A 22,768-nucleotide genomic window follows, 5' to 3' on the forward strand; every position below is an offset into this window, starting at 1 on the left:
AATATGCCTCGGAAGAGAAAATAATTTCTTTTATCGTCGAAAGATTTTCGAGATGTTTCGAATCGACGTATTTTTTAATCTCCTCCTCGTATTAATCGATTTTCAATTTAATCCTTCCTTCTTTTTTCAGATTACTAATTAACATTGGCTATCGCATTAGATTTCTTTTTGATGAGTTTACGCACCTCTTAATATCCTGTTAAATTTCGTCAGTGACAAATCGTTTTACGATAGGGTTCCGGGTTTCTTTTCTCTTTTTTTTTTTTTTTTTTTTGAAGAGTCCCTCTCTCTTGCGAATCGGGAAGGGGAGAATCTCTGTTGTAACGAATGGTACGATTTCGTGTCGCGAGTTATTAACCGTATCCTTAATTAATAAAGATGTTTAGCCGTGCGTTTAATCCGGCTTTGGCTTCGATGCCCGAATCAAGCGGGATTTCGGAAGGGTTCGAACGTGATTCGTTGGTTATCCACAGGCTATTTCATATAATAGAGACTATTATTTTCCCATGTTTCTCTATTGGAAATTATCGCATGAGTATTATTGGAACTTATGTTTGGAAAATACGCTTTTCATAAAAAATAATTATATTAGATTTATCTTTCATTTTATGATGAGTTAATACAAAAATATTTTTTAACATTAACGAAGTTTAAAATTATTTTGTTTTATTTATTTATTAGTTGTTTGTTATCGGATGGTATTATTATTACTATTATTATTATTATTCATATACATTCGACAATAATAAAAAGTATATTCTATTATTTTTAATGATCATTAAATATTTGGAAATTACCTTGCATGTTATTCCAGACAGTCGATATAAAAATGTCAGTATATTCAAAATAATACTAAATAAAGAACAAACAGAATGAAATCTGAATGAAAAAAACAAAAGCTTATAGTATATCGTACGACTATAAATAATACGAAAAAAAAACGTAAGAAATACTGAAAATAAGCTTTCTGAAGAAGAACGATAACGCGATAAATTTCCATTTCATATATATATATAAAGAGCTCGTTCGAACGTAATCAGTATCAGAAAAATCTTAAATCGGTAAAGTACAACAAGAAAAGAATAAAAAAAAACAATACGTTATTTCGATCGTATCTCAAGATGTCGAACAAACTGATCATTCTGGTTCTTCTCGTTGGCATAATCTACAACACTTGTAAGTGGTTTATTTATTTATTTTTTTTTACTCTATTGGTTTGATCAATGTTTTAAACACGGAGCCTAGATAACAGGAGGGCGATCGCAATGTATTAGAAATGTTTGAAAATGACGGGACAGATATTTTGCCACTAGAGCGCGTTAGTGTGGCTAATATCAGGTTCTTAAAATCTTTTTTATTGTCGTGGGAATGTAACAATTGTACTCACGCGTTAGTCAAAATAAATTAACCAAATCTTATAATTAACGTTAAAAATAGCAATAAGAAAATTTTTTATTATTTTACAATTATTTCCAAGTTATTATCGTCAACTTGTTGTGTAAATCTATTCAATTTCATCTTACCTAGTCGCAGTTGAGTAAAGGATGGAAAACTAAATTAAAAAAATCCAATTAAAAGTAAATTGTAATTTATTATCGTAAATTGCACTTTCTACAAGACTAGACTTTTTACCATTTGCATCATTAAATAATAACATCAATAATATCAATAATAACTATCAATTAAGGTTATATTATCTGTGGTAAAGTGAATAAAGACGTATTTCTCTGATTTAATTTAGCATTCTTATTACGACCCTTGACTCGTCCACTTGTACACCCGTGAACAATACATTTATTCACCATTTGTAAATAAATATTACTTTTTATAAATTAAAAAAACATTAATACAATTGCTAATGATGCAGTGTTGTCAACAATTGTCAATGAAAAATATGACGTTATAAACTTGACATTAGCGAACATAACGAATCCTAGCGGTGTATTTCCGAAAATGATCTTTCCTTTTCTTTCCAGTCGCGTTTGCTAGTTATTTTCCTATGTCGAACGCCCTCCTGGTATTTAGGCTTCGTGGTTTTAAGAGAAAAAAAAAAAAAAATTCGAGTGAAAAATCTACAAGAACCGTGTCGATCGTGTCTATATGTTTGATGCGTGTGTGTGTGTATATATATTTTAACTAAGGGACTCGCGAAACAACCTGTCACTTCTGTTGTTCTGTTTAGCTGCCGCTCCCGAGAGACCCGCATGCGGTCCTAACCAAATATTTGACACCTGCGGAACGGCATGCCCGCCAACCTGCAAAAAACCTTCTCCAGATGTCTGCATTTTGGTGAGTGTTGTTACTCGTCGGTTCTTGTTCACTTGAAACAGTTTGTATAAAGAATGAGATATACGAGAAAAGAAATATAAATGTATCCATTCATATATATATTGTTTTTTTACATTCAAACAACACGGATATTTTAAAAATAGAATTTTTCACCCTTTTTTTTATTCCTACTTTTCTATTTTTATCTTTCATATTATCAAGGTCATTCGTGTATTCTTTATTATTTTATGAGATTACTCGTTCGTAGTTTTCTTTTTTGAATAAACAAAGAATATTATTTTTCCATCAAATTTCTTTTGCTATTATTCATTTTTTAATTTGAGAAACAAAATTTTAATTTTTTTTTTGTAGATTTTTCTCAGATTTTTTATTCACGAACTACAGGCAAATTCAATCGTTTAATTTTCTGCTTTTGTTTGTTCTTTATTTTACAGCTTTGCGTTTCTGGATGCCGTTGTAAAGATGGATTTGTTAAAAACGATAACGGTGATTGCGTTTTGACGAAAGATTGCTGAAATGGATTAAAATATTTCCATATATATGTTCTTTCAATGATTTAACATGGAATTTTTTTTTATATTGAATTTTTAAATAAAATTACAAAAATTTGTTTAAAATAGATAGATTATAAATCGAGCAATACTGAATCGATGAAATAAAAAACATTTTGTCAATACAAAAAATAACCTTTTTTTTTTTTTAAATCCTATATATAATAATAAGATATGCATGAATCACATATGTGAATCATGCAATTGAATTAAATTTTTTTCTTCTATACATAGAACGTGAATCGTCTCGTTATCTAAAAATGTGTCATGTGTTTTTACGAGCACGATCAGATATATATATCATCGTAATAATTTACCTAGTTTTCCTGATTTAAATTTAACGATCTTATGTTAGACGATTAAGTAACGGATTTACGGTAGTAGCATTAAGAAGCAAACGGATGATGCAGCAAATCTTGCAGATTTCTGCCACGATTTACCTTCCATTATTTTTGTTTTTAGAAGAACATTTTAGACCTGAAAATTTTGTGATCTACCGAAAAACGTTTACTTTCTGGTTATTTACATTGCTTGAAGAAAAATACAAAAATAAAACATTCATATAATTTAATTGTACTTAAACAGAGATATTTAAACTTATTTAATTAATATTTAAATTTTACTTAAAGTACATCTACAAATTATAAAATCGATTTATTATTTTAAAATATATTTAATTTTTATAATTATTTTTGTTTGAAAAAATTATTTAATATTTTATTTAATTCTTTTCTTTTTCTTATTTTTTTTTTTCATATTTTATGTTACCGATCAGATCAATAAGAGATGACAATTGAAAATTAATTTGCTATCGATAGATAAAGTGTTAATATTATATCGATTATTTTAATCCCATATACATTTATTAATCTTACATATATAATTATATATTTTGTGCTAAATAAAGAAAATATATGATTGTAAATCGAACGTTTATTTGACATTGTGAAAGATTAATTAACTTTATATCCGTCGAGTTTATATTTTGTTCATCTGCTAAGAAATATCTAAGCATACAAGAAGAAATGATTTTTTATTGACAAAGTTCTTCAAATCTCAAAGTGTTCGGGATAATTTTATTATCTCCTGACGTTATGCTCTATTTTAAACGGTGTTATCCGTTAGTATCCACTAGTTATCGATACGATGTGTTTAGGCCATGCACTTTAACATCTCATTGATTAGAATCCGTTGAAGACGAATCAGTTTTTACGTTCAATAAAATCTTCATATTTACGAATGAAAAATATAATCATTCTGAGAAATAATGTGAAGAATTTTTCCATAATTTCTTTTTTTTTAAATATTCATATCGAAAGTTGACTTAAAAATTACAACAAGTATTATAAATTCATGTGATCCTTCGTTCTACATTGACACTAACTGTGTGTGTGTGTGTTACTTTTGTTAATTAAAAAAAAAGATTAGGTTTTTGGTTCCTTTCTTATCTCTTCGACTTTATTTATTCTTTTGTTTAAAGTACGTGATATTTGTAATAAGCTTTATTATTGATCTAAAACGTGATGACAAGTTGTGAACGTGATTTTTATATAATCAAATTATTCAAAATCCTATTTGCTGTTTTATAGTATTATCATATAATAAAATAATATTTTAATAAAACTAACAAACAAATTTAATTATTTAGATATGATTTGTTAATTCGCATACGAAGGTGCAAAATTTTTGATATTATCATAGAAAATAAATTATTTTCATGTTAGGATTAAAACATTTCAATCCATCACAGTAATATTACTTTATTAATAATACAATTTTATTCAATTTGATTTTCATATTACATTTAGGATAGGATTTAATTTTAAATGATATTTTTCTTGATTCTGTATTTACTATAAATTAGTTTTTTTTTTATTTATTTCTATATTTCTATGATTTCTACCCATAAGTAAGAATCAGTAGTTGTTAAATTCGAATGACGTAAGAAACTTACTTAGAAAATTAGATAATCTCTTAAGAACGATTAGAATAATTTTCAATGCCAACATCGCGGTAATCGACAGTTGCTATCACTTTATAAACTTAACAACTTTTTTTCATTTCTTCCGTTAATTTATTATGTTTGCGTATACTGATAAATGTAATTTCGTTTTGTTAAAATAAACTGTACACTTCTAATCGATAAAACTTTGAATTATTCTTCATAATTAAATGATTATTATTATTTTGTTGATAGTCTCAATGTCAATTGATTGAAATGAACATTAATAAATATTTCGATTATTTCCAAGAATTAAATCTTCTTTTTAAATTGTCTTCATTATGTAATATTTATATCTAATAATAATTATTAAAAATAATAATGAATCGTTTTAATAAATAGATCTATGACATAATAAAATAATATATTTTATTTATATTAATACAATATTCATATAAGATCGAAAAAGTGAAAAATATTTGAATAACATAAAATGCCGTAAAAACGGCAAAGATTTAAGCGTAAAATTAATTAATTTTGATAGTTAACAGCGTACATAGTACTACTCCTACACCAATAAAACCTTTTTGTTTCATTTAACAATTTTGAGGACTAACACATGCACCGGTATTAGCTTGTCTGAGGAATCCTTCTTTACATTGACAGCCGATTATGCATTGCTGAAAGTGGACAAATTATACGATTAAAAAAAAAAATTATTTTTAAATGTGATTACTTAACGAGATATGTTATTTTAAATTATTAACCAAGGATTTTATTTTCAAAGATGAGCTCACACATAGCAAAGGTGCTATTAGATCTTATCGTAATTGTAGTTTGAGTTAATAAGATGTAACATCTGTGATATTAATCGTTTATATACAAGCTAATAATATAAAATTAAATAATAAAATATTTCAATAAATATTTACCAAAGTACAAATTTCACTTTGTCTAACACCACAAGTAGGCTCGCAAGCTGAACCACAAGTCGTGAATTGTTCGTTTTCATTACATTGTCTGTTTGATGGTACTAAAAAAAAAAAAAGAACATTTTTGACTTATAATTAAATATTTAAAAATCATCTCCGAAATTCACACTTTTTATACATTTCCTTTTTATTATTGATCTTTCCAATTATTAATAATATTTTGACTATTTCAAATAGTGTATTTTGTTAGAGATTTTATAATTTTACTCAAATATTTGAATTCAATTAATATCACCAAAATATTGTGGCAAAGATATTCTCAATTGATTAATTATTATTTATCGATCACCATTCGTCAACAATTTATCGATACAAATTGTCAATTTTTTTTTAAACTTTTTTTTTTTTAACGCAAAGTATCAGACACTCTAATAGAAAATAAAATATTAGAGAAATCGTGCAACGCGGTTCTCGATTATTGAAATAAATAATAATGCAGGTTTTTTGACATGAAAATTTAAAATAAATAAATAAAATAATTTTAATAAAAAAAACTCACGAGCAGAAGCGACCGCCACGAGGACAAGAAGAGCGAAAATAACGCGAGACATGGTTGCTATCCTTATGGTCTATCAAAACAAGACTGATATGCAGTATTCGGTCTCAGCCGGCTTATATACTCTTGACATCGTTCACATCTTTCGTAGATTCCTCTTCACATTTTGACTCGCCTTAAGTTTGTTTTTCTTATTTAATTTATTCTCTTCCCCTTTTTTCTTTTTTTTTCGTTTTTCCCCCTTCGTTCTTTTTTTTTTTTCTTTCTCTCTCATACGTACACCACGCATACACATATAAATGGTACAAATATATGAATTCACAGAAATTAAACGAAGTATTCACATTTATTTTTCAACACTTTGTACAATGACTAAAAGCATACACACAAATACATGAGCACGCACACATACACATGGCTCGTATTGAAAGAAATCCTTGTACCTAATAGATCGCATCGAAATATACGTTTACTTGTCAATTTCGTTTGTGAAATAAATCATTGACTACTTTTTTGAGTTATAATAGATTAACAACCGTGAAGATTGTAGTCTTTTTTCTTTTTTTCGTTTTCTCTCTTTTTTTTAGGAGTTCTTCAATCGTCTTATGAATTACAATGTATTATTTGAATAACTTTACAAAAATTATTATAATTTTTGTTCTCTTTACATTCGAGTAAATATCGTTTAGTATTACACCGTTTTAAATTTTGGTTTGTTAAACGTGAATTTTACATATGAAGCCACATTATCGATACAAACACGTAAATATAATTTTAGTCAACATTTATTATACAAAACATTTCGTTTTTTGAGTGAGTATTATGAAAAAAAAAAGAAGAAAAATAACATGAAGTTTCGTTTATTTGATAATTACTTGGTTAAAAATTTGATTTTGTTACATTGATTCGTTATTTTCTAAATATTCTTGGAAGAAGATGAAAGATATTCAAAACTAAATAATATTTCAACATGAAATTTTTGTAAGACGATAAATGATAACATTACTAGTAAATTGTGTACGCTGGATAAGATAAATAGTGTCGTTGAATTTTGAATCGGTTAGGTCCATTGCGTTAAGTTCAAACGTTCAAACGTTCAAACGAGAAAAAAAAGAGATAAGGATAATAATAAAATGATATAATAAATGAGATAAAAAAAAAATAAATAGTAGCTACAGATAATCGTAATATCGGCTGAATATAATTTATTTTCAAATTCTTTGAAAATTGATTTTTTATATTTTTTCTCTGACAAGAATATAAATTCTTGGAACAACAAACATTTACATCCAAAAGAAAACATTTTATTAATCAATTATAAAAAAAAAGAATTAACAAAATCGTACCACTTACGATATATTTTTTTATTGTTCATATTTTTTGTTATAAATTCTTACGAAAAGTTTGAAATTGTTTCTAGATTTGAATTTATATATTTTTTCTAGAAAGAATTACTTTTTCAATACATTTTTTTTATAATTTCGTTGGTAATTTAATTAATCAATTTTTATTTGCATCCGATGCATCATCGCGTGGATTAAATTTATTTAGCGTACTGAGTTCATTGTATTTCCAAATTGTCGACACTGTAATCGATAAACGTAGTTCCAAGAGAAAAAAAAGGTTTTCCTCGTGTAAATATAGCTAGGTGCTCGTTAAATATGGAAAATTCCAAGTACATTAGTAATTAAACGTCATTGAGAATGATAATTTTTGGTATTTCGTTAAAATTCTTATCAGCACTGCCAATATTCTAATAAACAAAAACATTGTATTACTTTTCGAAGTAATATGAAGTATACTATAACATAATTTCCCTGATGCGTCAGAGTTTCGTTTGATGTGTCAAATGTTTAAATAAACAAAAAAACAATTCCTTCAAATGTATATAATTATTGTTTAATTTAAATTAAAAATATACTTTAAATTATTATACCTAATTGAACTCAAACATTGAAGTCAAATATATTTTATATTAAGTACTATGAAATAACTTTGAGAATATAATTATATTGCAAAATGTATATTACAATATAATCATAAATAAATATTGTTTCATACAAATCGAATAATTTTGACAAAATTACAATGACTCATTGATTCAGCAAAGACAACCGTAACACACCCAAAATTTTATTAATGACACGGTTATCTAACAACATAACATATACGTCGTTTACGTCTTTACGTAAATCAATAATTGACGTATATTGCACGTCATCTCATTGCGAATGGTTTAACAATTGTATAAATAATACCTACGCTCGTTTTACCTATTTTATTTATATGCAATTGATATTTTATGTGTTATGTTTTATAATATTTATAAAATGCAAAAATCAATTTACATTTTTTAATTTCTTTTTTTTATCATATATTTCATTAATTTTTTTTGTATACTCATTTATATATTTAAAAAATTGATTATTATTGTTAGAATTAGGCGACCAGTACATTTAGCTGTAAGAACGATAACATTAATTGTGAAATTAATGATTGTAATATCATGTCTTTTTAACTTGAATTAATTAAAATTTTCAAAACTTTTTTTACCAATTTACTTGAAATATTAAATTCTTGTGTATGTAAACATATTGCTGAAATTTTATCAACGTTTCCTCGGAATAATACGCCAAAACAAAATGTTCGTAAGAATGAATTAATATTTCCGTTCGTTTTATCTGTTGTGTTAAATAATGATTCCATATTTTTTCCCCATGAAATTTAAGACTTCCTGAGTATGTTTATTTTTTAAAAATATCATAATAACTCCTATATACAATGATCATAACTACTTTGTACTTATGATTATCGTTAATTGACGCGTAGAAAAATGATTTTGTGAAATTATCGGATGTTTATAAAAATATGAATGCATGTTATATTTTATTAAATATTAAAAGATATAATTTATTGTTAAAATTATTTCAAATCATTTCTTGGAAATAGATTGCGACAAGATTTTATTGTTTTTGGAACAATTGTTTATGTCACAGAAATGGTTATGTTAATATTTTTTTAAAACATAGAAAGTATTACAAAACAAATTACACAATTACTACGAAAAAGTTAAATTTTGTAGATAATTTTATTTATTTCATTATTTTTGATAATTTATTCAATGATCTTGCCTCAGTGTTAGTTTTTTTCGATTAATCTGATTGTGAATTCAATCTGAAACTTGACCTTCCTATTCTTTCATTTTACTAAATTCATAATACAGGAAATAAACTAAGATCTGTGTTACGTGATTTATTATGTTGTATTATGACTCATTCTTTTGACGTCACGTTAGCGTCTTGTATATAATTAACGATAAGTTAACAAAACAAGCAAAGAAATATATATATGTATATATTTTTATATATATTGAGAAAGAGATAGAAGTTGGTTAGTAAGAATGAATAGAAATTTGAAGAAGGTAGAACGAAAAAAATCATTGGGAAATCCCACATATAGGATTACATATATGCATAAACATATGTTTACCAGGGAAAAAACGCCTTTTATATTTTTAAATACTAATTAATGTCTATTTAAATAATAATAATTAATATTAATAATCAGTAATAATAACTGTTTTTATATGTGTAAAAAATAAAAAAATAAATAAATAAACAAACGAGTTTAATACTATCGAGAAGAAAAAAAGGTTTGCAATATTTCATACAGATGAACGAGTACCATTAAAATGATAACAATTATTATTAATAATTATTATTAATTATCGTTTTTTTATATGTGTCTACATACAAGAAAAAACGTGGGCTTATTATTTTTTAAAAATAAAAAGAAATAATACGTTTTTTTTAAATAACTATTTTTAACTTGCCAACAAAGCCACATTTTTTACTATTCATTTACAAATGTAGTTTAGAAAGAAGTTTTATTATTATATTAATTATGATAATTTATTGTCAACACTTTATTATCAAGATTAATAACTTTATTATCAAGTATTTTCATTCGTATGCTTGATCGCAATATTATACATACATGATAAGTAAACAAAAAATTAGTCATGCTGTAACTATATAAACCGATCACGTCTTCGGGGATCGGTATTAAATGTTAATTTAAACGGAAAGAAACGATTATTTCACAGAACATGTCACGTATTTTTTCTCTTTTATTCGTTATTATAACAATTATTCTCTTTGGTAAGTAAATTCCAAAAATATTCTTATGTAAATATAAATAAAAATTGAGTGTTCTCAAAAATACTACTACATATTTTATTAATATTTTTACTAATCTTTCGTTTTATAAACAATTACAAATTTTTAAAAGAAACAAAAATAGGTGTCTTAATAAATGAACAATACAAATATTGTTCAATCATTATAGAGCACGTTAACTTCTTGATCATAAGTTTCGATTAAATTTATTTATATTATATTACAGCTTTATATATAATACTATATATTTTTATTTATATATATTTAAATATTAAATTTCATTATTGTAGCTATAGTGAATGCAAGAGATCCTCCACCTGTTGTCTGTAATCAACCAAACGAAGAATATCAGTGTGGTTCAGCTTGTCAAACGCGGTGCAGTACTCTCGGAGAACAATGTCCTATCGTGAATATCGTAAGTGCATTACTAAATTACATTACTATATTCTGCTTATACTAATTGTCTATTCTTACTTTACATTTTAGAGATGCAACGATGACTGTTACTGTATAGATCAATACGCTAGAGACGATAATAACGTGTGTATACCAATCTCCGAATGTCCTCCTAAAAAACAAAGAAATAATACAGCATCGTGTGATGAATAACAGTGAGAAATATGAATCTAATATAACAAATAATTTACAATAAGAATTTATTTAAGGGGTTACATGGATTTCATCCGGGTAAAAACGGCGTATTTTCAAGATTTTTTTTTTCATATAATATATAAAATATTTGATTCAAATTTTTTATTATCTTAAAGATACATATTTAACAAACATTTTTTGTAATTTAAAAAAAAAAATATTAAAAACTCCGCCATTGTGACGTCATTCCCGGCGAGCCCTCGGAAAAAAGGTGCATTCGCGTTGACAGCAGAACTCTAAGCAAGATCATTTGAAGTGAAAAAAAAATACTTGTTTTAGTTAAGGCTTCAAACTAGAAATTGGACGAAGGATAAAAAAATGAAAATTGGATGTTTGACAGCGGTTTTTACAAAAAAATGCAGAATTCAGTAAAAATTCCGCGGCATTTAAAAAAAAAAATAGTTGTAATTGAAAAAAAAAAAAATCCTTCGTCCAAGTCCTTGTAAATTGTATCTCGAAGACCTGTTTAAAATTTCATCGAGATCGGTGGAGTAGTCTTCGAGAAATCTTGACAACCGACTTTGAAAACATAGTTTTGAGAAAAACACGTTTAAAGTTTTGAGTGACCATAGAACAGGAAAAAAAATTTTTTTTCTTGACTTACATTGAATCGTCGATTCCTGGGCCATAAAGTAATGAATCTGCTGCATCTGCAATGTCCTCGGCATCCTTTTGTTCCTGTCTATGACGAATCCTGGCTTCACGAGTCTCTTTTGCAGATTTTTTCTCGGCGGCGCAGATACGATTTTCGTCAGCATTTCGGGCATATTCGTGGGAATTTGGGCCAAGTTTTAAGTCCATACAGTGCATGATTAATAATAACGATGATGTTCCTTCATTAAAAATGCAAGCAGCAGTCAATGCAGCAATATCAACGATCTTAGAACCAACTGGAAGTATTTTTGGAGTAATTTTCCAGATCAACTGGTTGTAACTTTCGTTGCTATTTTGTGTAAAACCACCAACACATCGCTCCAAAAGCTCATCCTTACTCAGATTTTCGTAAATAGGTTTTATTGCAGTTAAAACATCATCTGGTAATGGTGTATAATCGTGTTTGAACGATGAAAGAGTGTTTGTTGCTGATGTGCTCGTGAAAGAATCATCATGCTGCTCAGGATTTTTAGGATTGAACGACTGTCTCCGTTTCTTGGGTCGATCTTTTCTACGAGCACCGTCCACTAATTGAGATCTTGAAACTTTAGGCATTTTTTAATATAATTTACTTTGGACACTTATAACCTCAAAATAAACCTCGTGGTTCAACAAGTAATCATTAAATGAAGTATTTCAACTAGTTACCCTTAGAAGATGAGAAAAATAACCAAGGACGAATGAACAATAGGCGAGAAGCTGCTCTTTTATACCTACGGCAAGCGGAGCCCAGCAGGTAGACTTGAGCGCGTAACTTTAAAAGGCTGTATCTCTGAAACTATTACTCGGATCAAGTTGAAATTTTCGGATAATATTCTAGAGATGTTGTAGATTTTAATAAGCAACAAAAAAAAATCGATTTTTTGAATCCGTGAAACTCATGTAACCCCTTAAAGAAAAAATATGTAATAAAAAAGATAAAATATTATTTTTACTTGTTGATGCTAAAAACTTATCAACCCACTTAAGTATATAGTAAATATAGTAGGCAAATGTATTTTAGAAAAACCTATTTAATAATTATGATATAATTAAACGACGTCTTATTTCAAAGGTCATCAATTTTGCATGATAAGAATGCGAACTATAACAAGTAAAAAAAAGTTAGTCATGCTATACTATATAAATAAGTTGCACTTTTTGAATTGAAATTTAACGTCCATTTCAAACGAAAGGAAAAGATTAGTGTCGCTAAACATGTCACGTATTTTTTCTATTTTATTGGCCACTATAACAATTACTCTTTTTGGTAAGTAAATTCGAATAATATTCTTATACATTACATATATATACACACATACGAAAATACTACTGCATATTTTACCAATATTTTTACTTATCTTTCGTTAATTAAAGAATTAAAAATTAAAAAATAGAACACGTTAACTTCTTGATCATAAGTTTCGATTAAATTTATTTATATTATATTACAGCTTTATATATAATAATATATATTTATATTTATATATATTTAAATATTAAATTTCATTATTGTAGTTATAGTGAATGCAAGAGATCCTCCACCTAATGACTGTAATCAACCAAACGAAGAATATCAGTGTGGTTCAGCTTGTCAAACGCGGTGCAGTACTCTCGGAGAACAATGTCCTATCGTGAATATCGTAAGTGCATTACTAAATTACATTACTATATTCTGCCTTATACTAACTGTCTATTCTTACTTTACATTTTAGAGATGCAACGATGACTGTTACTGTATAGATCAATACGCTAGAGACGATAATAACGTGTGTATACCAATCTCCGAATGTCCTTCTAATAATTAAGAAGTATTCCCTTACCGTGTAATGCACAACAGGGTGAAAAATATAAATCCAATATAACAAATAATTCACAATAAGAAACTTTATACGTAGATTGGAACTTAAATAGTAGCAACTATTTATTCACAACCGATACAAAAGAGTTACATGTTTAAATGTATAATATTAATAAATGAATAAATAGCTGCCACTATTTAAGTTCTAACCTACGTATAATATTATATATATGTATATTTTAAAATATAAAAATTAAATGAAAAATGTAATATAAAAAATCATTATAAACATATTAGAATGAAATAAATATTATTAATCTTTGTGTCTTATAGTTAGATTTGTTTTTGTTGATGAAAATCAAAATCATTCAGTAAGTACAAGTTGGTAGATCAAAAATTTAGATAATTTAAAATGAAATTAAAGGAGAAAAGTTTTGAAAAAAAAAAAATAATGTGCGTCAGTAGCTAACATTCCAAGCTGTTTTGAAGGATTAAACAAGAACTTTCACCGGCTAGCCAGCCGACTGCTGACGAAGTCGTCTGCCGGCAGAAAGTCAAAGAGGCTTGACCACAGCCTTCAAGGGATGTTTCAATATTTGGTTCCGTAATGTAATCCGGCAAGAAGTCGAAAGTGCTTCGTGGAACATTCTCCAACTTGCCGACCGTTTCCTTTTTCCACCTCTATTCGTTTTCAATTCTCTTAAACGTATAATTCATAGGAGTTTCAAGCATAGGAATTTAAAAAACCATGAAGATTCAAAACCCTTCGATGTTCTTTTCATCAAAATGTATATATTACGTGACGATAAATTAAATTAAATATATTTTATTTATATTTTTATTAAATATATTTTCTCTGATTCATTTTATAATACATATAATTGTAAAATGAAATGAAAATCGAACGAATTAAGGGGTTACATGGGTTTAACGGATTCAAAAAATCGATTTTTTTGTTGTTGCCTATTAAAATCTACAACATCTCTAGAATATTATCCGAAAATTTCAACTTGATCCGAGTAATAGTTTCAGAGATACAGCCTTTTAAAGTTACGCGCTCAAGTCTACCTGCTGGGCTCCGCTTGCCGTAGGTATAAAAGAGCAGTTTCTCGCCTATTGTTCATTCGTCCTTGGTTATTTTTCTCATCTTCTAAGGGTAACTAGTTGAAATACTTCATTTAATGATTACTTGTTGAACCACGAGGTTTATTTTGAGGTTATAAGTGTCCAAAGTAAATTATATTAAAAAATGCCTAAAGTTTCAAGATCTCAATTAGTGGACGGTGCTCGTAGAAAAGATCGACCCAAGAAACGGAGACAGTCGTTCAATCCTAAAAATCCTGAGCAGCATGATGATTCTTTCACGAGCACATCAGCAACAAACACTCTTTCATCGTTCAAACACGATTATACACCATTACCAGATGATGTTTTAACTGCAATAAAACCTATTTACGAAAATCTGAGTAAGGATGAGCTTTTGGAGCGATGTGTTGGTGGTTTTACACAAAATAGCAACGAAAGTTACAACCAGTTGATCTGGAAAATTACTCCAAAAATACTTCCAGTTGGTTCTAAGATCGTTGATATTGCTGCATTGACTGCTGCTTGCATTTTTAATGAAGGAACATCATCGTTATTATTAATCATGCACTGTATGGACTTAAAACTTGGCCCAAATTCCCACGAATATGCCCGAAATGCTGACGAAAATCGTATCTGCGCCGCCGAGAAAAAATCTGCAAAAGAGACTCGTGAAGCCAGGATTCGTCATAGACAGGAACAAAAGGATGCCGAGGACATTGCAGATGCAGCAGATTCATTACTTTATGGCCCAGGAATCGACGATTCAATGTAAGTCAAGAAAAAAAATTTTTTTTCCTGTTCTATGGTCACTCAAAACTTTAAACGTGTTTTTCTCAAAACTATGTTTTCAAAGTCGGTTGTCAAGATTTCTCGAAGGCTACTCCACCGATCTCGATGAAATTTTAAACAGGTCTTCGAGATACAATTTACAAGGACTTGGACGAAGGATTTTTTTTTTTCAATTACAACTATTTTTTTTTTTTGTAAAAACTGCTTTCAAACATCCAATTTTCATTTTTTTTTCTTCGTCCTATTTCTAGTTTGAAGCCTTAACTAAAACAAGTACTTTTTTTTTTCATTTCAGATGATCCCGCTTAGAGTTCTGCTGTCAACGCGAATGCACCTTTTTTCCGAGGGCTCGCCGGGAATGACGTCACAATGGCGGAGTTTTTAATATTTTTTTTTTTAAATTACAAAAAATGTTTGTTAAATATGTATCTTTAAGATAATAAAAAATTTGAATCAAATATTTCATATATTATATGAAAAAAAAAATCTTGAAAATACGCCGTTTTTACCCGGATGAAACCCATGTAACCCCTTAAATTAAAATTGTGTCATGTATAAATACGAAAGAAATAGCTGAAAAATAGAAATTAGATTTAAAACGTCCTAGAATCTAAATATAAAATAAAAAAATTACATTACCATATTCGAAACGATTTAATATATATGTATGTGTGTACTTAGATGGAAAAGGATAAATTTTATAATAAAGAATTTGAAATAATAGTTAAAAAAAGACACGCGTATAAAATAATTTCGTGGTTGTCATCGGGATCATGTTCGTTCGTTCGATTGGACGAAGGTTGAGACGAATTAATTATATATATTTCGTGAGTGCATGCGTGCGTAGATTCATGAACATGCGTGACTTCTCCGTTGGTAGGATGCATACATAATTTGGTTAAGTTCACGAATACGTGCACGTTACAGTAGAACGGTCTTAAAAGCGCCCGTAGGTGAAACGAGCTGCGTACACATGCGCAAATATACGCAGAAAGTCCTACGATGCGTTTAGCTCGGGTTTTCGCATGCTCTGAACTCGACACGTGCGATTCCCCCTGTTTTCCTGTAGGCTAAAAAGAGATAGAATTATCTAAAATCGAAGAGAGATGGAATGAGAGAAAGAGGGTAGAAAGCACCCTGCCTGAGGGTTGCCTTGCGCATAGCAGGCATTTGTTTAATTGGGAACCGACATATCCCAGCGAATCACCCTTTTCGAGATCAGCTCTTCCATCTGCATGATCATCACCAACAACGTTTCACAAAACTTTCGATTGCGTTTTATTTCACTTCTATTAATAATCATTAATTATATTATATTTCTTTTTATTGTTAAATCTGTGTCGTCTGGAAAGTTTCTTGCTTGTTATCTGTTCAATGTTATATTTTAATTTACTTGATTTGATTTGATTTTATTTCGTCAAGTTTAAGAAGTACGATCGATTATACTCTGTTACGTTTTTCTATATCATAATAATATGTTACTTCAAGTAAAATAACATAATATAAACAAGTATTTGGTTTAAGTTGATAGGTTTAAAACTTTTCAATCTTCTTTGTGGTTGACTCAAAACTTTTCAACCCATTCTAGTTATTCAAGTTCAAAACTTTTCAATTTACTCGTGTATACTTTTTCTTTTAATTAAACTGTTAATATGAATATGTAATATGATAAGAATGTACATCTTAAAAAAAACCCTAAAAAGGTATTACTTTCTGCAAAGAAATATTTCTAGCCATGAAAAACATAATATGGATAATTACGTTAAAATGTGAGTGTGAGTATCGGCGTTAAGAAAATTGAATAATCTTCACGTTAGAGAATTACATACTCGGACGATAATTTATACGTTGCATAATGTATAATTATTGAAAACGTCTTTCATCCGGTCATTATGCTCCGTTCATATTCTCGATAATAATTCACTTATAATTTTCTTTCTTTCTCCTATCGTTTTCTGCAAAATAAATAGATTAAAACGCATTTTACTCTCCTTCCCCCATCCCTTTTCAAGAAAAGATTAATCTCGTTTACAAAGCTCGTATGCACTTTAAGAAAAAGTAAAAAGAAAACCTCAAAGTAATTGTATTTCTTGTATTTCATCGAATTGTTTCCTTTTTATCTTATTTGCTCGACTGTACTACGGTAAAAGGTTCTTTCGTCATATTTGTAAAATAAACGTAATGTGCGATAGATCTAAATAAACAAGCATGACTTTAACTCTTACTCATCTTTCAGGTAAAAATAAATATGGATAATCGGCTTTTGTCGAGTACTTTATTGTATTTTCCTTATTTCACTTGCTACGTACGTTGAGCAATTGCCAAGGACAAATTGTGTAGTGTTTTCTTAACGAATCGATAAAATGTTTCAAAGAGAAAGAGAAAGAGAGAAAGATACAAGCATTGAACGTACAAAACTGAAGTCGAGAAGAAGAAAATTCTTTTCTTCTCGTCCCACAAGTGGCTCGTTATCGACCACTACCCTTGAGACGAGAAAGAGAGGGGAAAAAAAGAAAAGCTCTTTTTTCGACAAATCGATCAGGAAACTGACTGGTACCGTACTCATGTGTTCTCTGTTACGAAAACATAAAGCTTGATCGTTCGAGAGTCTCTTAGAAATAAAATACGAGATGAATAGATTCTGTTCGATACTTAGTACTATAGTATATTATCCTATCGTACAATTTATCATCAAAGTGATTGTTAAATTATACCATCGGCTAACATCAAACTTTTCGATCTGTACAATCCTACGAGTCAAATAGACTTCGTAATTGAATTCAAATTTATTTCTCCTTTCTTTCTTTATTTTTATTATTATTTATTCATATTTATTTTTATTGATTTTATTGATATTTTGATTGATATGAATATTGAATTATTCGTATTTATTCATTTTATTATATTTTATTCATATTTATAATCAATTCCAATAGGTCTTGAAACTATTAGTAATTTATATAAAATTTATTGTGTATGAAATTAGATAAAAGTAAATAAGTAAAAATCGTTTAGTAAAACTATTGTTATGACTGTATTTAATTAAATCTGTTTTTAATAATTCTAAAGAAAATGCACACACACATTTTAAGTTTTCAATGGTTATTCAATTTAGTTATACAACACATTTAGATGGTAATGAATTTTGATGAGTTTTAAATATTCTAAACGGAATGAACAAGAATCAAAATTTAATGTACTGAATTTCACCTTATACTCTTCCTTTACACAGATCTATTTGAAATAACTATAATCAAACAAACGACAGAATGATAATAGCAAAATTATAAATAATATCAAAAGTTACACAATATTTTCATTAAATTTTAAAATTCAACGAATGCAAAAAAGTTAATGATCTAACATTAATATTATACGAACATTGCTTGCATTTGGATAAGTTACTATACCTAATCGGCCAGTACCTTAGAATACCTGTTACCGTAGAATCAGCAGGATATAACGGTTAGTTCGTACCTCCACGTGATCGTACAATGTAACCTCTAATGACTCAGCCGGCCAGTCAGCTGGCAATTGCAGGGCGTCACGTTCTACGTCCGTTTGACATAAATACGTCGTAGACCTGCAGGTAGAATACTGGAGTACTGAGGAAGGGGGTGAAGGGTGGAGATGAGGGACCGAGGATTAAAGGAGCGGGGGCGGGGAAGGGGGCTGGGAAGGGGGTATACATAGGGAGTACGTATACATTGTTGGATAGGTATACAAGGGGAAAGCAACGACAGACCTGCGATTTCATGCAAATGATGTTAACAACCCTCTCTCTTTCTCTTTCTCTTTACCACCCCCTTTCTTGGTGTTTGATGCATCATTTAAATCGCGTTTCTCGTCGTACGATCGCGATATAGAGAGACCGGTCGTCGTTTACATTGCACTCTATTATCGTCATTAACCACGCAAGGTTAGTTCACACGAGTTGATTTCTATTCGCTAATTCTTTTTTTTTCTTTTTCTTTTTTCATCGTGTTACGCTATAGATAGATAATATACGATCTTTCGAATAAGATGATTAATAGATGAATATAAAAAAGTAAGCAAACAATTTTTTTATTTAACATATGACATATTTGTTCACGGTAAATCTTACTGGTAACTAAGCGTACTTAAGTCGTTTTTTAATTTTAATATTCTTTTTTTTTTCTTTTTTTCTTCAGGTAACATGAATTAATTGTAAGACAAATAGATTTTTATTGCAAAAAAAAATTTCCGATGTGTACTCACCAAGCGATGGCTTATCTCTCTCTCTCTTTCTTTCTTTCTTTTAAAGATTGCTAACAAAAAATAATGGTATGTGTTTGTACATGTGCACAACGTTTAGCACACGTTTCTACGAAAAGCCGATTGACAACTAATCTCTCGTCAGTCGAAGAAGATTTTTTTTCTTCTTCTTCTTTTTCTTCTTCTTCTTATTTTATTTTTCCTTCTAATATCTGCATCCGTTCATTATCATAAATTGAATATGTTCCGTTTGCTCGAACAAAATAATTTATAATACATTCGTGTATATACGTATTAACAATATGCAAATGTTTTCGATAGGATGATTATATATCTTAAAGATAAGAATCATTTTTTGCAAAAATACGACACAATGAACATTGTTTAAAGTTAAGATAACTATTTCTTTACGAGATAGATGATAAATAATTGTAATTATTTATTCGAAAATAAAATGAAGAAGAAGAAAATGAAGATGTGGTTTTTCTTATTTCTAACAAGGACTCCTCTCAGTTCTTATTTAGCTTTCGTTTTTCTTCGATTGTTTAGTATTTACGAGAAAATTAAAATGGAAAATCTCTCTCGAGAATGATCAACAAAACAGTAAACAGAATAGAAAGAGAAAAGGTAACGTTTTCGTATATAGTTTGTTTGTTTCGTGAAGAAGGAAAAACAGAAGGGGAGGATGAGGAAGGAAAATACAAAGAAAAGCAGAGAAAGCATCAGCGCAGAGATGGACAAGATATCGAAAAGAGAGAAAGAGAGAGAGAGGGGAGAGAGGAGGGGTGGTTGAAAACATAAAAATCGAGGCACATCGTGCCTACCGTAATCCGAGTATTGTTTCGTTTTCGATCTCGTCGATGGGAAACGAGAGAGTACCGAGAGCGTTGGCTGAGAACGTATAATCCATGGGACACCATGATGTGACGTTTTCTCTGTCAGGAACGCGATAACGCTCTCTCATAGTAGGGAAAGGGTTGTTGCCGATCGGGGATGCTTTTCAATGGACCATCGGTGAAATTTTTAATCGGAGTCAGGCTTCGTCTCGATGTTTGCGATTAAGCCATGGGCTGCTATTTGAAGCGTGTAAGCTCCAAACATCGAAGATCAAAAAAGTATGCGAAAAGAGAGAGAAAGAAAAAAAAAATAAAGGAAATATTGTGTGGTCCCAAAAAAAAAACAAAAAAAATTACATGCTCGAAGTACGTTGGAAACATATACATTAAAACGAGTTTAATTTACGATATTTCATTAAAAAAAAAAAAAGAAAAAAAACATACTACACGTAGTAAATTTCACCGATGATTTATTATACTAATCAATGAAGAGTTAATTAGCGTTGATTGACTTACGAAATGTGAACCCTGTTCGATACTTGTAATATTATTTCTGTCAGTTAAAAAAACCAAATATAGAGATGAAAAAGTAAATTCAATTGATAATATCATAATTTACTATTTTCCCCTCTTTTTATCAACTCTTTGAACAGAAATCGAATTTTATTTTTATTTTTAAATTGAAATTACAGACAATCTTGAAAAGTCGAAAACAAAGTGATAACGATTTTCCAATTATCGTTGTCTTGCTAAGCGTGTAAATGGCGGGTGTAACCCTTACGAGTTTGTACGCTTCGAAATAATGTAGAATCGTTCAAGGACGTCTAGGAGTTGGGTTTTGAAAGCATCGTCTTGCGAAATTTCAGCCATTGCCTTAGCAAATTGAGTGCTATTGTTGTCCTACAAAATCAGGTGTCTATTTAATTATACAGAACTCGAATAAACCATCTTTGATTCATTCCTATGAATTTCTACGTTCGTGTAATTAAAAAGCACCATTTTTAAACGAAGCAAATTATTTTATTTCTTTTTCTTTATAAAAGTAAAATTAATTTTCGTTATGTTCATAAAAATAAATTAATTATGTTAGAAAGACGTAGGTTAAAAAAAAATAAATAAATAAAAGCAAATGTTATCGTAATATTGTCTTAAATTTCTTGGTTTGAATCACGTATCAATTTAATCGCATTATCGGGGAAACTTGGAGGCATCAAAACTGCTGGAGTGAATAATAGACAAAGAGAAAGGGAGAGGGGTGAGAAAAGGAATACTAGAACAAATATTATCTTACAATATTTTCTCTCTAAACGATTAAATCGTACCAAATACTTTCTCTCTCTTTTTCTCTCGTACGAAAAAAAAAGATTCTCGAGTTCAACCTCAAAAGAAAAAGAGTAGTGGGCCCCTCCGATAAGAGAACCTCGACAGATAACATCTGTTGATACGATAAACACTCGCGAGACTTTGGCAAAATAAAATTTAACATAAACGAAATAGATTGATCGAAATTTTTTGAAATCATTCAAATCTGTTTGAATATCATTGACAAAAATATCATTGTACATAATATCATTATTAATTCATCGAATAAATTCAATTTAAAATTCGATAATTACTATATCGAAAGTATACATATCGAAACAATTGATTCGTGTTATTCCGTTATTGAATTATAACCACATATAGATTTAAAAATAAAATAATCATATTATTCGAGAGGGATTATTATTATTTTTGTTTGTCATAAGAATTATCTTTTACGCCTTTTTTTCTAACGACCAATTGAAAAAGTAGTAGTAGAACGAAAAAAGGGACGAAATGTTACAAAACCATTGGCAACGCAGACGTGAAAATGTAAAATAATTAGTTGTCGACAAACACGTAAGTTATTCTCTTTATTGTTATGACTCGGCTGGTGGTATACAGCAAACGGATAGCGCAGCGTCGAATTCACAGCATTCGGAGGCTGATGTTCAAACAATACGCCGACGTCGAATGGAAGGTGGAAAAACGTTGTCCATTTTATCACCGATAGTAGCATGCTAATTAGGACAATAGGAATTCGGTCGTTGATATAGCAGTACTGACTAAATAAGAGGGAAAGAGGGAGAGAACGATGAGCTCGGTAGAAAGGAAACAAGAGAGACAAAGAGAGAGAGAGAAAGAGAGAGAGAGAAAGAAAAAAGAATACAATCGACTCTGAGCACTGTTTGGCGAAGTTCGAGCCTATCGAATATCTCTTCTCTGTCGTGTCCCGCGAGAATACTCGCCTAGGGAGTTTGGATATC

The 22,768-nt window shown here is 29.0% G+C and overlaps 4 protein-coding genes across 7 annotated transcripts in view; 3 read left to right on the forward strand and 1 right to left on the reverse strand.

The window, feature by feature from the left end:
* LOC107065519 (chymotrypsin inhibitor) overlaps positions 1-2,975 on the forward strand; it is a 132,037-nt gene extending 129,062 nt beyond the window's left edge. For 2 of the 4 annotated variants that reach the window (XM_089177726.1, XM_015319282.2), the window contains exons 3-4: positions 2,183-2,289; positions 2,724-2,975. In XM_089177726.1, the coding sequence (XP_089033852.1) occupies positions 2,183-2,289; positions 2,724-2,804 (188 nt within the window). In that variant the 3' untranslated portion in view covers positions 2,805-2,975. Of the gene's footprint in view, positions 1-1,044; positions 1,177-2,000; positions 2,118-2,182; positions 2,290-2,723 lie in introns of those variants that run through there. The other 2 variants (XM_015319284.2, XM_089177727.1) reach the window with 2 other exon arrangements.
* A 2,219-nt stretch (positions 2,976-5,194) lies between these two features.
* LOC107065437 (chymotrypsin inhibitor) lies at positions 5,195-6,434 on the reverse strand. Its single transcript, XM_015319124.2, has 3 exons — positions 6,274-6,434; positions 5,715-5,815; positions 5,195-5,462 (listed from the first exon to the last, which is right to left on the reverse strand). Exons 1-3 carry the CDS (start codon positions 6,323-6,325, stop codon positions 5,379-5,381), a joined length of 237 nt encoding a protein of 78 aa, XP_015174610.2. The 5' UTR covers positions 6,326-6,434; the 3' UTR covers positions 5,195-5,378.
* A 3,887-nt stretch (positions 6,435-10,321) lies between these two features.
* On the forward strand, positions 10,322-12,681 carry LOC107065584 (venom metalloprotease inhibitor). The gene is made up of 3 exons (XM_089177567.1): positions 10,322-10,430; positions 10,739-10,863; positions 10,935-12,681. Exons 1-3 carry the CDS (start codon positions 10,379-10,381, stop codon positions 11,055-11,057), a joined length of 300 nt encoding a protein of 99 aa, XP_089033693.1. The 5' UTR covers positions 10,322-10,378; the 3' UTR covers positions 11,058-12,681.
* Positions 12,682-12,810: 129 nt separating this feature from the next.
* Positions 12,811-13,869, forward strand: LOC149030822 (venom metalloprotease inhibitor-like). The gene is made up of 3 exons (XM_089177568.1): positions 12,811-13,002; positions 13,251-13,375; positions 13,448-13,869. The coding sequence occupies exons 1-3, from the start codon at positions 12,951-12,953 to the stop codon at positions 13,538-13,540; spliced, it is 270 nt and encodes an 89-aa protein (XP_089033694.1). The 5' UTR covers positions 12,811-12,950; the 3' UTR covers positions 13,541-13,869.
* The last annotated feature ends 8,899 nt before the right edge of the window (positions 13,870-22,768 follow it).

Source organism: Polistes dominula, unplaced genomic scaffold (genome assembly GCF_049000335.1).
Source record: "Polistes dominula isolate Pdom_NZ unplaced genomic scaffold, Pdom_raw_medaka contig_24, whole genome shotgun sequence".
Classification (NCBI taxonomy): Eukaryota; Metazoa; Arthropoda; class Insecta; order Hymenoptera; family Vespidae; genus Polistes; species Polistes dominula.